General features: G+C 43.4%; 1 protein-coding gene across 16 annotated transcripts in view; it reads left to right on the plus strand.

The window, feature by feature from the left end:
- LOC124015575 (myosin-binding protein C, fast-type-like) overlaps positions 1-15,792 on the plus strand; it is a 51,751-nt gene that overhangs the window by 19,112 nt on the left and 16,847 nt on the right. For 4 of the 16 annotated variants that reach the window (XM_046330900.1, XM_046330895.1, XM_046330894.1 and 1 more), the window contains 13 exons: positions 4,304-4,324; positions 5,741-5,761; positions 6,122-6,136; positions 6,829-6,903; positions 7,058-7,206; positions 7,359-7,476; positions 7,715-7,763; positions 10,793-10,816; positions 11,267-11,323; positions 11,408-11,580; positions 12,007-12,139; positions 12,504-12,628; positions 13,864-13,969. In XM_046330900.1, the coding sequence (XP_046186856.1) occupies positions 4,304-4,324; positions 5,741-5,761; positions 6,122-6,136; positions 6,829-6,903; positions 7,058-7,206; positions 7,359-7,476; positions 7,715-7,763; positions 10,793-10,816; positions 11,267-11,323; positions 11,408-11,580; positions 12,007-12,139; positions 12,504-12,628; positions 13,864-13,969 (1,066 nt within the window). The remainder of the gene's footprint in view (positions 1-4,303; positions 4,325-5,740; positions 5,762-6,121; positions 6,137-6,828; positions 6,904-7,057; positions 7,207-7,358; positions 7,477-7,714; positions 7,764-10,792; positions 10,817-11,266; positions 11,324-11,407; positions 11,581-12,006; positions 12,140-12,503; positions 12,629-13,863; positions 13,970-15,792) is intronic. The other 12 variants (XM_046330904.1, XM_046330901.1, XM_046330896.1 and 9 more) reach the window with 5 other exon arrangements.

Below are 15,792 nucleotides of genomic sequence, written 5' to 3' on the forward strand. Positions count from 1 at the left end.
CCAGCCATTAACACAGGCCCAACATTAACACAGGCCCAGCATCATTAACACAGGCCCAGCCTGCAACATTAACACAGGCCCAGCCTGCAACATTAACACAGGCCCAGCCTGCATCATTAACACAGGCCCAGCCTCATTAACACAGGCCCAGCCTGCAACATTAACACAGCAACATTAACACAGGCCCAGCCTGCCCATCATTAACACAGGCCCAGCCTGCAACATTAACACAGGCCCAGCCTGCAACATTAACACAGGCCCAGCCTGCATCATTAACACAGGCCCAGCCTGCATCATTAACACAGGCCCAGCCTGCATCATTAACACAGGCCCAGCCTGCATCATTAACACAGGCCCAGCCTGCAACATTAACACAGGCCCAGCCTGCAACATTAACACAGGCCCAGCCTGCAACATTAACACAGGCCCAGTCTGCAACATTAACACAGGCCCAGCCTGCAACATTAACACAGGCCCAGTCTGCAACATTAACACAGGCCCAGCCTGCAACATTAACACAGGCCCATCCTCTAACATTAACACAGGCCCAGTCTGCAACATTAACACAGGCCCAGCCTGCAACATTAACACAGGCCCAGCCTGCAACATTAAGACAGGCCCAGCCTGCAACATTAACACAGGCCCAGTCTGCAACATTAACACAGGCCCAGTCTGCAGCATTAAGACAGGCCCAGCCTGCAACATTAACACAGGCCCAGCCTGCAACATTAACACAGGCCCAGCCTGCAACATTAACACAGGCCCAGTCTGCAACATTAACACAGGCCCAGCCTGCAACATTAACACAGGCCCAGTCTGCAACATTAACACAGGCCCAGCCTGCAACATTAACACAGGCCCAGCCTGCAACATTAACACAGGCCCAGTCTGCAACATTAACACAGGCCCAGTCTGCAGCATTAAGACAGGCCCAGCCTGCAACATTAACACAGGCCCAGTCTGCAGCATTAAGACAGGCCCAGCCTGTAATATTAACACATGCCCAGCCACAACATAGGGTAAGAGCTTTTCAGTCAATGTGTTAAGCCTTAATTTACACCCTACGCTGTATGCAACTACAATAAGCTAGGCAAAATGGCGATCCTCTATAGTTGCGATGCTAAAATATACAGACCTGTGCAGCCCCACAATTAGAAAGTTGATGCAAGTACGCAGGAGGATCGCCATTTTACGTAGCTAATTGCATTCGGAACTTTTTCAACATTTTGTTACGTTACAGTATTGTTCTAAAATTGATTAAATAAAAATCTACACACAATACCCCATAATGACAAAGCAAAACAGGTTTTTTGAAATTGTTGCAAATTTCTTAAAAATAAAAAATGGAAATTCCTTATTTACATAAGTATTAAGACCCTTTGTATGAGACTCGGTATTGAGCTCAGGTGCATCCTGTTTCCATTGAAAAAAATGTTTTAAAATCCATTTTACAATAAGGCTCTCACGTCAAAAAATATGGAAAAAGTGAAGTGGTCTGAATAGGTTCCGAATGCACTGTATATTAGCCTTGTTTGTTTGTATCTTGTATACATATTTGCGGAAGTGTCTTTTGGGTGGGTGGGTGGATGTGGGTATTTCAGTGTGTGCTTCTGCATATATAGTACCAGTGAAAGTTTAGACTCACCTTCTCATGATTTATTTATATTTTTCCTAAGCGCAAACCAGATATTTTCTACATTGTAGAATAATAGTGAATACATCAGAACTATAAAATAACACATATGGAATCATGTAGTAACCAAAAGAGTGTTAAGCAAATCAAAATAGATAGATTTTAGATTTTAGATTCTTCAAGGTAGCCACCATTTGCCTTGATGACAGCTTGCACACTCTTGGCATTTTCTCAACCAGCCTCATGAGGAATGATTTTCCAACAATCTGGAAGGAGTTCCCACATATGCTGAGCACTATTTGTCCGCTTTTCCTTCACTCTGTGGTCCAACTCATCCCAAAATATCCCAATTGGGTTGAGGTCGGGTGATTGTGGAGGCCAGGACATCTGATGCAGCACTCCATCACTCTCCTTAGTCCCACTAAGCGCAAACCAGATGGGATGGCATATCGCTGCAGAATGCTGTGGTAGCCATGCTGGTTAAGTGTACCTTGAATTCCAAATAAATCACAGACAGCGTCACCATTAAAGCACTCCCACACCATCACACCACCTCATCCATGCTTCACGGTGGGAACAACACATGTGGAGATCATCTGTTCACCTACTCTGCGTCTCACAAAGACATGGTGGTTGGAACCAAAAATCTCAAATTTGGTCTCATCAGACCAAAGGACAGATTTCCGCCAGTCTAATGTCCATTGCTCGTGTTTTTTGGCCCAAGCAAGTTTTTTCTTATTATTGTTCTCCTTTAGTAGTGGTTTCTTTGCAGCAATTCGACCATGAATGCCTGATTCACACAGTCTCCTCTGAACAGTTCTTGTTGAGGTGTGTCTGTTACTTGAATTTTTATTTTTTTATTTTTTTATTTCACCTTTATTTAACCAGGTAGGCTAGTTGAGAACAAGTTCTCATTTGCAACTGCGACCTGGCCAAGATAAAGCATAGCAGTGTGAGCAGACAACACAGAGTTACACATGGAGTAAACAATTAACAAGTCAATAACACAATTGGAAGAAAAAAAGGGGAGTCTATATACATTGTGTGCAAAAAGCATAAGGTAGGCAAATAATTACAATTTTGCAGATTAACACTGGAGTGATAAATGATCAGATGGTCATGTACAGGTAGAGATATTGGTGTGCAAAAGAGCAGAAAAGTAAATAAATAAAAACAGTATGGGGATGAGGTAGGTAAAAATGGGTGGGCTATTTGCCGATAGACTATGTACAGCTGCAGCGATCGGTTAGCTGCTCAGATAGCAGATGTTTGAAGTTGGTGAGGGAGATAAAAGTCTCCAACTTCAGCAATTTTTGCAATTCGTTCCAGTCACAGGCAGCAGAGAACTGGAACGAAAGGCGGCCAAATGAGGTGTTGGCTTTAGGGATGATCAGTGAGATACACCTGCTGGAGCGCGTGCTACGGATGGGTGTTGCCATCGTGACCAGTGAACTGAGATAAGGCGGAGCTTTACCTAGCATGGACTTGTAGATGAACTGGAGTCAGTGGGTCTGGCGATGAATATGTAGCGAGGGCCAGCCGACTAGAGCGTACAAGTCGCAGTGGTGGGTGGTATAAGGTGCTTTAGTGACCAAACGGATGGCACTGTGATAAACTGCATCCAGTTTGCTGAGTAGAGTGTTGGAAGCAATTTTGTAGATGACATCGCCGAAGTCGAGGATCCACAAATGAACTTTTAACAAGACACCTGTTAATTTAAATGCATTCCAGGTGAATATATCATGAAGCTGGTTGAGAGAATGCCAAGTGTCACGTTCGTCATAAGGAGTATACCAAGATGCAGCGTGGTATGTTTCCATCCTTTATTTTGGAAATGAAAACTTCAAAAAACAAAACGAACAAACGAAACATGACGCTAATAATAATGCTCACTGGCGACTATATCTAGACAAGATCCCACAAAGCACCTAAATATGATCCCCAATCAGAGACGATGATAAACAGCTGCCTCTGATTGGGAACCATATCAGGCCACCATAGAAATACAATTCCCCTAGATAACCCACCCTAAATCACACCTCGACCCAACCAACATAGAGAATAAACAGCTCTCTATGTTCAGGGCGTGACACCAAGAGTGTGCAAAGCTGTCATCAAGGTACGGGGGGGATACTTTGAAGAATCTAAAATATAATATATCACTTTTTTGGTTACTACATTATTCCATATGTGCTATTTCATAGTTTTGATGTCTTCACTATTATTCTGCAATTTAGAAAAAAAGTCCAAATAAAGAAAGGCCCTTGAATGAGTAGATGTGTCCAAATTTTTGATGAGTACGGTATATATTAGCATTCTCCTCATACTTAACCATAAAACCTTTTACTTTCTTTTATCAGAGGTGAAGCACCCTGAGACAAGGAAGGGTACTGTAACAAAAAGGATTGTAGTGCAGTGACTGTATGAATGCACAAATGTATCAATGCATTCTGCGCTTGTGTGTGTTTGTATAAACCAGCATGTATGCCAGTGTTTGCCAGTGTTTGTATGTCTTGTTTTTATGATCTATTATTTCATATATTCATATATCCACAACTTTCTTTCTCCAGTCACAGACGCCGTACACAGGGACAGGAAATTTGGTTGTTGTTTAACCCTTCGCTGTCCGCAGTACTAATGTCTATGTACCAATTGTTTCTTTTCATTCAGAGGGAAGTGAGTGCAGAGATGGTAAGGAAAGGAAAAAATACACAACTCCCCCTCTGTGTTTGTGTGTTCGTATGCTTCCCTGCTTCCTGTCAATCACCTGGTTAACGTGCATGTCTGTCAGTCTCAGTCACGGCACGGTGTGTCGGTGACCTGAGTGTCCGTCACGGTGGACTGACAAACGGAGACTACTGAATCCTGGGATTGCTCTGGCGAAGGCCTTCATAGTCTGACTGTAGCAGTACAGACCATTGTAGATGGCAGTCAGTAATGGAAAAGATCCTGCAGGCCTATTTGATGGGTTTATGGATACTGTATCATTTATGTAGAGATCTTTAGGAATCATCTGTTGAGGAGTTAGACCCAGAGAATCAGTCTGACAGATAGTTGTTGTGATATCAGCGCCGACTGATACTAATTACTAGAGATCAGCGGTGAGTTTCCCAAAAACATAAAGATCATATTGGCAAAATGGCATAAAATCATAATTTTTCTATTGCTTATGAATGGATATGATATTCATGTTTTTGGCAAAAAACATCTGTTGAGATTAGACATTACATGATACGGTATCATGGTTTCGCCAAAGCATCCAAGTGAAGGAATTGTATTAAACATCAAATGACCTTGACTTGAAATTGATGCAGAGTGAAAATGTAATCTAAATTACAAATGACAAAATGATATATACTGTATATATTTACTCTGAGTATATATCGTGACCTGTGTGTATGTGTGCACTTACTAAGGTAATGGTTTAATAGAAGGATAAGTTGATGATAAGTTTTGCTGTTTCGTTGCGTTAGTTCAAATACTGTTCCTGCACAATACCATATCCCTTATCATTGATCACTGTATTGCAAAAGATGTTGATATGAAATATCAAGGTATTATCTGTTCCTGAAGTGTTACAGTAATAATGAATTAAGTGATATTTACCTACAGTAATATTTCCCATAATACGCATTATCCCCCAAAATGATCTTACTGAAGAATTGTTCTGGTTTTGATGGTTGCCGGTTCTGCTGTTCCATTTGAGGTGTTTATTGCTACACTCCCAACCTCTCACAGTTTCAAACCGCAGCGACTTTCCAATGTGAGAGTGAAATGGTGTAAAGAGCTGAAGGAAAAGTGTCCCTTGGGTGCTGGTCCAGGATCAGCTTGACCTATTCACATTCTTACTGACATGATTTAAATCACACTAGAGAACCGAGCCTGGATCTGTGCACAGGGGCCACTTGATTCCAATCAAATTAACTGAGCCCATAAAAGCAGAGAGAGGGGCATAGGCGTGTAACTCTGAGTTTATGGAGGTGCATGGCCTCACTTGATTCTTGACCCTTGTTCCATTCTCTCGACAACCTTTTCACCCAATCGATTGGTCAATCGATATGGCTTTTTACCTGCTTCTCTATGCTTATAAACTCTCTTTTTCCATAGAGCTCTTGTCAGATTCAGAAGGTGAGAGAACAAATCAATTGTGTTCCGTTTGCACCGCTAATAATTCCCCTAAATTCTCAATAATAATAATAATAATAATAGTAACGATGAGTACAGTGTCACCAACTGGTTTGAATTTGACGAGTGAGGAAATAACTCATTAACCGTCTAGTTTTTACCTCCATTTTGAAAAAAAAAAAGAAAGGTTCATCCAAGTCAGAGAGGGAAGAGAGAGACGTTAAGTGTGTGTGAGAGAGAGCACCTGCAGGTCAGGTTTTCATAGCTGCTCAGTAAACGCTCATCCTTCAGATTACAGTAAAGATACTGCAGCTAATGTGTTCCCCCGCTGTGTTTCTCTCTCTCTCTTTCTCCCTGATACAGAATTACCTGATGATGGTAAGACAAACAAATACTTAAGCTGGTATTTGTCTATCTGCTGACACAAAACAATGCAATCCTTTTTTTGAAAAGGAGGGAGCACGCAAAGAAACAGGAGCAAGCAGTCATGCTTTGATAATATCACAATATTAAAGAGCTATATTTACTTTTGTCACAGTGGGAGAAGACTAGTGGAAAGGGATGGATAAACACGTCTTCAGATGTGTTTTTAGTTCCTTGTTCATTCCCAGGTGGGCTTACCTTACTGCTGTTAGAGGCCCTCTTCTGGCGTTGACTAGACGCTTGGATACTGACCCTCAGTTAAATACAAGACTGATGTCATTGTCATGATTTCTCATGATCATCCATTAGAATAATGGAGACATTTCAGGGAGTGGAAACACATGCCCGCAGAACTTTTCTCTCTCTTTGAGAAAAGATGTTGCTAAATGTAGATGTAAGAAGTCTCAATAAGTCACAGGGTGAACAAAGACTAGCTTTACCTCTGACCTTTGATCTTGCTGCCTAGCAGACAAAATATCAATAAATGAATGGTATTTATAAACAAAGGTTAGTTGCTATGGTCTAATGTTTGGTTTTCTGCCTCTACTTGTCTGTTCACTGATGTTGTTGTGTCTATGATGTCTGATGAGCAGTCATCAATGACCTTATTCTAACCCCTGACCTCTATGACCTCCCCCTACTTTTAGAGACTGTCCCAGGAGGGCAGTCCGAGCTGACCGGACTATTTGTAGAGAGGCCAGAGAGCACTACAGTAATCAAAGGTGAGACCCCTGCCCTCTTGCCCCTCTCTGAGACATACTGTAGCACTCTGAAGTTTGGATTGACACTCACATACGGATCATGCATAACAACCCTAAAAACACCATTATCCAGAGGTCAGAATTTCTGATTGCTGATGTAAATTGTGGGTGTCAGGGAAGAACGTCACCTTTGTGGCTAAAGTGGACTCATCTGACCTGCTGAGGAAGCCCAACATGAAATGGCTGAAAGGGAAGTGGCTGGACCTGGGCAGCAAGGCTGGCAAACACCTGCAGTTTAAAGAGGCCTATGACAGGAACTCCAAGGTGTGTGTGTCACTGTTTTCACATTCTCTCAAATCTGTCTACTGTCTACTGTACATCTGTGTTACTCTTTTGTGTGTGTGTGTGTGTGTACTGTGTGTGTGCATGTATATATTGTAAGAGTGTATGTCTTCCTCTCTGCTCATCTCCACCAGGTCTACACATATGAGATGAGCATCATCAAAGTAGTGGAAGGAGACGCAGGTGGCTACCGTTGTGAGGTCACCTCCAAAGACAAGTGTGACAGCTGTACATTTGAAGTCACAGTGGAAGGTGGGTCCCTCCCAGGCATCATCGTCAGCCATTTAGTCATGTATTTGTCACTTAACCTGTGGTCAGTGAGTTTGTCAGTAAGTCATTCAGTATTTGATACAGAATGTATAATGATAAAGCAGGTAGTGTATATGTGTTTCAGTGTCAGTACTCAGTCCATTATTCATCCTGATTTCTCAACTGTTTGTCAGTTAGTCCAGTGTTCCTCTCACTGTTCCCTCCCTCTGTCATGTTTCAGCCGTACAAGAGGAGCAGCCCGCCAACATCCTGGATGCCTTCAAGCGATCGTGAGTGTGACTGTCAGGGTGGTTCCATTCAACATATCATCTGTCTTTCTCTCCCACCTCACATATGTTGGTTATTCTCTCTATCTTTGCCTCCGGGCATCTGTCCCACTCTGTGAGTATATCTTCCCCTGACTGTCTTTCTGGCTCCCATATCTGTGTTTGTAGGTGTCTTTGGTATATCTGTGTCAGTCACATTGTCTGTGTGCGTTTTGGCTTCACTGTATGTCTGTCATTGTACTATACATCTGCCTTTTCTATGTCTTTATCTGTGCATTCATGTCTATTTGTGTCTCTGTGACTTACTGGTGTGTCTGTGACTTACTAATGTCTCTCTGTGACTTACTAATGTGTCTCTGTGACTTACTGGTGTGTCTCTGTGACTTACTAATGTGTCTCTGTGACTTACTGGTGTGTCTCTGTGACTTACTAATGTGTCTCTGTGACTTACTACTGTGTCTCTGTGACTTACTAATGTGTCTCTGTGACTTACTGGTGTGTCTCTGTGACTTACTGGTGTGTCTCTGTGACTTACTAATGTGTCTCTGACTTACTGGTGTGTCTCTGTGACTTACTAATGTGTCTCGGTGACTTACTAATGTGTCTCTGTGACTTACTAATGTGTCTCTGTGACTTACTGGTGTGTCTCTGTGACTTACTAATGTGTCTGTGACTTACTGGTGTGTCTCTGTGACTTACTAATGTGTCTCTATGACTTACTGGTGTGTCTCTGTGACTTACTGGTGTGTCTCTGTGACTTACTAATGTGTCTGTGACTTACTGGTGTGTCTCTGTGACTTACTAATGTGTCTCTGACTTACTGGTGTGTCTCTGTGACTTACTAATGTGTCTCTGTGACTTACTAGTGTGTCTCTGTGACTTACTGGTGTGTCTCTGTGACTTACTAATGTGTCTGTGACTTACTGGTGTGTCTCTGTGACTTACTAATGTGTCACTGTGACTTACTAATGTGTCTATGTGACTTACTAATGTGTCTCTGACTTACTGGTGTGTCTCTGTGACTTACTAATGTGTCTGTGACTTACTGGTGTGTCTCTGTGACTTACTAATGTGTCTCTGACTTACTGGTGTGTCTCTGTGACTTACTGGTGTGTCTGTGACTTACTGGTGTGTCTCTGTGACTTACTAATGTGTCTCTGACTTACTGGTGTGTCTCTGTGACTTACTGGTGTGTCTCTGTGACTTACTGGGCGGCAGCGTAGCCTAATGGTTAGAGCGTTGGACTAGTAACCGGAAGGTTGTGAGTTCAAACCCCCGAGCTGACAAGGTACAAATCTGTCGTTCTGTCCCTGAACAGGCAATTAACCCACTGTTCCCAGGCCGTCATTGAAAATAAGAATGTCTTCCTAACTGACTTGCCTGGTTAAATAAAGGTAAAATTAAATTAAAATTTAAAAAACTGGTGTGTCTGTGACTTACTCGTGTGTCTCTGTGACTTACTCGTGTGTCTCTGTGACTTACTCGTGTGTCTCTGTGACTTACTGGTGTGTCTCTGTGACTTACTGGTGTGTCTCTGTGACTTACTAATGTGTCTCTGACTTACTAATGTGTCTCTGTGACTTACTGGTGTGTCTATGTGACTTACTGGTGTGTCTGTGACTTACTGGTGTGTCTCTGTGACTTACTGGTGTGTCTCTGTGACTATGTTTGTGTGTTTTTATGTTTAAGTTGTACATTTTGTCCATATGTTTCTTTTTCTGTGTCTGTTCACTATGTATATCCCTGTATGTCTGTATCTCTGTATTCGTGTGTCTTCTCTTCCCTGTCTCCAAAGACTTGTGTTTCAATATGTGTGCAGCAGCTCTGTCTCTCGCTGTGAAGCTGTAGAAAATCCCTGTTTGTTGGCATAGTGCTGCCGCCAGTCAGTTCACTCTAGTTACTGTTTTAAATACGATTTCCTCTCCTGATCAGACAAAAAGACAAAAAAGCAAGGGTAAGACAGGAAGCATAACTTGCAAAGGAACATTTCAGATTGTGTTTTTGTTTATTTTGTGAATTTTGGTATGAAGAAAAGAAAAAGAGAATGAAAAGATATGAAAAAATAGATTCGTTACAAGCCTGAATTAAATTGTGAAAACCCAAGATGCCAAAAAACCTTCAACACCCCAAAGGTTGCTGGATGGGTTAGTGTTGACCTTGCCACAGTATGTGGCGGTCTTTGCATTCCCTCTCCCACTGTCAGTAAGTATGGAGAATCCAGTCATTGCGATTCATCCGTGTGTACCCCCATCTACCTCCTCAGCGATTCTGTGTCTGGCCTTGCCGCCTCTCTGTTATAAGGCAGCCTTGTCCTATGCTTCTTCCAGAACCTGAATCCGTTGTGTGTGTTCAGAATATATTATTTGGGATTCCCTTCCGTGTGCTTCCATATTCCCACCTTTGTAATTCTTCATCTGTCCACTGTGTGTGTTCAGATGTGAAATAGCCCGTGCTTCCCCTCATGTGTTCTTTGTCATGTGAGGCTATTTCTGGTGCTGTACGTCTGGTCCATTGACAAGGCCTCAAGTGGAACTAGTGTATATTTCCCATGGATTACATACATTAGAGATGCAATCATGAGGTGTCATATGTGTGGATCTTTATGTGAGTGTAAGAAAAGCTCTGTGTGGGTGTGTATCAGCAGTACCTGTGCGTGTACATTTACACAGTATTTACCTTGTATATATGTGTCAATGTACAGCCTTGTACATGTACAGTGTATCTGTGTTTGGGTTACATACAGTAACAAATAGAGGTCAATACTGTGTGTGTGTGTGTGTGTGTGTGTGTGTGTGTGTGTGTGTGTGTGTGTGTGTGTGTGTGTGTGTGTGTGTGTGTGTGTGTGTGTGTGTGTGTGTGTGTGTGTGTGTGTGTGTGTGTGTGTGTGTGTGTGTGTGTGTGTGTGTGTGTGTACCAGTATGCTGATTTTTATGTCCCATTGAATTTAGGCGGGCAAAGTGTCAGTATGCACCTTATTGATTCCCACTATGCTCTATATGCTCACTCATTACCATCCTGTTTTGTGTTATCAGAGGCATAAAAGGCGCCAAAAAAGGGTAAGACATGGCTACAGACACTGTGCGATACTGTGCAACCACAGTGTACTGTCTGTATATTTGTGTGTATATGGGAATTCCGCCCTGTTGTTATAACTTTTGTATCACTACTGTATCGTTGATGTGTCTTTACGTCAGGGAAAGTGAATTTGGGTGTGGATGTGTGTGTGTGTTCGTCTTAGCAGAGTGCAGTGTAGTACCATCTACTGTATGTCCAGTACCATTCGTTCACTTCCATATTTTTTGTAAACAAACAATGATTCACTACTATAGCATTGAAATAGCACAGATATTCATTGTTGATTTATGTTATGTAAAACCTCAATAGACAACAAGTATATTTGTATGTACTGTATACTGTATGTTATGTTTGAAATGACCGACTCCTCTAACCTGACCTAACACTGTAGGAAACCTAATTCTCCCACTCTTAACCTTTCTTGTCCCCAGGGGAGATGCAGGAGAGGATGCAGGTGACCTGGACTTCAGTGCCCTCCTCAAAAAAAGGTAGGAGTGGAGTTAACTCCATTATGAGCAATCACACATACTCTCACACACACACAATCAATTTCCTCTCCCCCTCTCTTTCAGGGAAAAAAAGGCGAGGGACGAGCCCAAAGAGGATGTGGATGTGTGGGAGATCCTGAAGGATGCTAAGCCATGTGACTATGAGAAGATTGCCTTTGACTATGGCATCACAGACCTCAGGGGCCTGCTCAAGAGACTGAAGAAGATGAAGAAGGTGGAACCCAAGAAGAGTGATGGTGAGGGGAGAGAAAAAAGGGGGGGGGATACTGGAGGAGGAAGTAGGCAAGCTGTGGGCATTTCTACTTGAGAGTGTTTGGTACAGGGAATGTACGGCAGGGTACTCTAGTGGTTAGAGCATTGGACTAGTCACCGAAAGGTTGCAAGTTCAAATCCCCGAGCTGACAAGGTACAAATCTGTCATTCTGCCCCTGAACAGGCAGTTAACCCACTGTTCCTAGGCCGTCATTGAAAATAAGAATTTGTTCTTAACCGACTTGCCTAGTAAAATAAAAAATAAAAACATTTGTAAAAAATTATTATAGGGAATGCTTGAGGGGCTCTGAAAGGGAGGTAGTCTGGTGTAGTGTTGCTTGGGTTATTCTGGTTGTTGTGTCTGGTGTGTAAAGGCTGGAGACATAACAGTGGTTCTTTCCCTCCCTCAGCCTTCCTGAAGAAGCTAGAGCAATGTTACTCTGTGGACAAGGGCAAGAGGACCCAGATGCATGTTGAGCTCCATGACCCCAACGTTCAGGTCAAATGGCTGAAGAACGGAGTGGAGATCAAACCCTCTGCCAAGTGAGACTGACTGCTGTGTGTGTCTTTGTGTGTGTGTGTGTGTGTGTCTTTGTGTGTGTGTGTGTGTGTGTGTGTGTGTGTGTGTGTGTGTGTGTGTGTGTGTGTGTGTGTGTGTGTGTGTGTGTGTGTGTGTGTGTGTGTGTGTGTGTGTGTGTGTGTGTGTGTGTGTGTGTGTGGGTGTGTGTGTGTCTTTCTCTCTGTGTGTGTGTGTGTGTGTGATTGTCAGTATATTTGACTATATGAGCGTGTGAGTCATTCATTTGTCGATGAGTTGAGTGAGCGACACTCGGTCACTAGTGTCTGTCTGTCCTCTCTGTTTTCTGCCAGTGTCTCTCTCTCTGCCCCTGTCTGTCTGTCATGTCAGGTATGTGTTTGAGTGCGTGGGCAACAAACGGACACTCACCATCAACAAGAGCAACCTGTCTGACGATGCAGCCTATGAGTGTGTGGTGGGAGAGGAGAAGAGCTTCACTGAAGTCTTTGTCAAAGGTAAACACTCACATCTTTACATAGGGTGTTTGAGGGGAGGGAGTTGTTCCCTGCTTAGTTCAGTGTCTTTGAGTGTGTAGGGTCTGTCAACATTTACTGTGTATGCAGTACATGTCTCAATGTTTATATGTATGTGTGTATTAATGTCTATGAACAGTAAGTTTGCACAACGTTGTCGTCCTATATTTGTTGTCCGGTTTGTAGCGTGTCTTATGCGTGTTCTGTGTGTCTCGTTGATTTTGGGTAGAGGGGCAAAGATGCATTTGCTCCTCAATCATCACGTGCTTTGCTCTCTCTCTGTGCCCATTCATTTCATTCTGTTTTTGCATTTATCAGACCGTACAGCAACGGGTAAGCTTTCCCCACACAGACGCCATTCCAGTGCGACAACCACAGTATGTTGTGTGTGTATGTAGACGTCCCTATTGCTTCTGTCAGTGTTTATATCAATGCCGTACGTGTTGATGTGTCTAACGTGAGAGAAGGTGTACGTGTGTTTAGCGGATGGTAGCTAGTGGAAGCTAGCTTAGCATCGATCGCACAGTTCATTCACCTCCTGGAGAACTGAAGTACTGCCCCCCCCCCCCCCCCCAAAAAAAAACATCCTGGGTTTTTGCGGTATAGCACTTTTGGCGGAAACTTCTGGGTACCTTGTTGTGTTGTTGTTGTGAGCATGTACTGTATGGGAGCCCGCGACGGACGGGTTCAGTGGTGCCGTGACTTAGATCCCAGAGTTGATGTCTATCATCTGCTGAGGTTGCTGCGGAAAAGGACGAGTTAAGATCAGAGGGAGGTGGATGTGGAGGACGGTGTCTAACGGATGTTAGCTTAGCTTCACGCATTGACTCAGTGATGTTGATGTCACCTTCCCGGAGACCTGAGGTACTGTCTCCCCCGTACCACAACAGCTCAGTTCTCTGTTTCTATAGCAGTATTAACAGAGACTATGGAGGACATTGTGTTGTTGTGAAACATGGTATCGAATCCTGGTGCGGACTGATACATGTTAGGTGTTCGTGTCTTTGTGTTAGCACAGTATACAGTGCAGTGCCATGAAATCTTCAGCTTCATCATTCTTCCACTTCTTCCTCCTTATTCTTCTGCTTACTTTGGTGTTGAGTGGTCAAGTCTTTGTTGGTGAGTTTTCCTGTAAGTGTGGTTGTGTATGTGTGTACCTTCCCCATGGTGTTTGTATGAGGTGTATGAGTTGTGTTGACGGCTGTGTCTATCCACAGAGCCCCCGGTCACCATCACCAAGCTGCTGGACGATGTGCATGTAGTGGTGGGAGAGAAGGTGGAGTTTGAGTGTGAGGTGTCAGAGGAAGGAGCCAACGTCAAATGGTGAGGGATTCATTCTAATACCCTTTTTAATCAAATGACTAAGTAACTAAATCAATAAATTTCTGTTACAGCTATGGCATGTGTGTGTGTACAGTGGGGAGAACAAGTATTTGATACACTGTCCGATTTTGCAGGTTTTCCTACTTACAAAGCATGTAGAGGTCTGTAATTGTTATCATAGGCACACTTCAACTGTGAGAGACGGAATCTAAAACAGAAATCCAAATTGTATGTTTTTTTAAATAATTAATTTGCATTTTATTGCATGACATATGTATTTGATACATCAGAAAAGCAGAACTTAATATTTGGTACAGAAACCTTTGTTTGCAATTACAGAGATTATACGTTTCCTGTAGTTCTTTACCAGGTGTGCACACACTGCAGCAGGAATTTTGGCCCACCTCTCCATAAAGACCTTCTCCAGATCCTTCAGGTTTCGGGGCTGTCGCTGGGCAATACGGACTTTCAGCTCCCTCCGAAGATTTTCTATTGGGTTCAGGTCTGGAGACTGGCTAGGCCACTCCAGGACCTTGAGATGCTTCTTACGGAGCCACTCCTTAGTTGCCCTGGCTGTGTGTTTCGGGTCATTGTCATGCTGGAAGACCCAGCCACGACCCATCTTCAATGCTCTTACTGAGGCAAGCAAACTTCCGGCGCCGACAGAGATGGCCGCCTCGCTTCGCGTTCCTAGGAAACTATGCAGTTTTTTTATGTGTTATTTCTTACATTGGTACCCCAGGTCATTTTAGGTTTCATTACATACAGTCGAGAAGAACTTTGAACATAAGAGCAGCGTCAACTCACCATCAGTATGACCAAGAATATGACTTTCGCGAAGCGGATCCTGTGTTCTGCCTTTCACCCAGGATAACGGAATGGATCCCAGCCGGCGACCCAAAAAAACGACTTCGTAAAAGGGGGAAACGGAGCGGTCTTCTGGTCAGACTCTGGAGACGGGCACGTCGTGCACCACTCCCTAGCATTCTTCTCGCCAATGTTCAGTCTCTTGACAACAAGGTTGATGAAATCCGAGCAAGGGTAGCATTTCAGAGTCTATCGGAGTCAGTGCAGCCAGCTGGTTCCTCCACGCATCGCGCCGACAGAAACAAACATCTTTCTGGTAAGAAGAGGTGCGGGGGCGCATGCTTCATGGTTAACGTGACATGGTGTGGCCACAACAACATACAGGAACTCAAGTCCTTCTGTTCACCTGATTTAGAATTCCTCACAACCAAATGTCGACCGCATTATCTACCAAGGGAATTCTCTTCGATTATAATCACAGCCGTATATATTCTCCCCCAAGCAGACACATCGATGGCTCTGAACAAACTTTATTGGACTCTTTGCAAACTGGAATCCATATATCCGGAGGCTGCATTCATTGTAGCTGGGGATTTTAACAAGGCTAATCTGAAAAAAAGACTCCCTAAATTTTATCAGCATATCGATTGCGCAACCAGGGCTGGAAAAACCTTGGATCATTGCTATTCTAACTTCCGCAACGCATATAAGGCCCTGCCCTGCTCTCCTTTCGGAAAAGCTGACCACGACTCCATTTTGTTGATCCCTGCCTACAGACAGAAACTAAAACAAGAAGCTCCCGCGCTGAGGTCTGTTCAACGCTGGTCCGACCAATCTGATTCCATACTCCAAGACTGCTTCCATCACGTGGACTGGGATATGTTTCGTATTGCGTCAGACAACAACATTGACGAATACGCTGATTCGGTGAGCGAGTTCATTAGAACGTGCGTTGAAGATTGTAAGTCGCTCTGGATAAGAGCGTCTGCTAAATGACTAAGTCGCTCTGGATAAGA

The sequence above is a fragment of the Oncorhynchus gorbuscha genome, linkage group LG26 (assembly GCF_021184085.1).
Source record: "Oncorhynchus gorbuscha isolate QuinsamMale2020 ecotype Even-year linkage group LG26, OgorEven_v1.0, whole genome shotgun sequence".
Taxonomy (NCBI): Eukaryota; Metazoa; Chordata; class Actinopteri; order Salmoniformes; family Salmonidae; genus Oncorhynchus; species Oncorhynchus gorbuscha.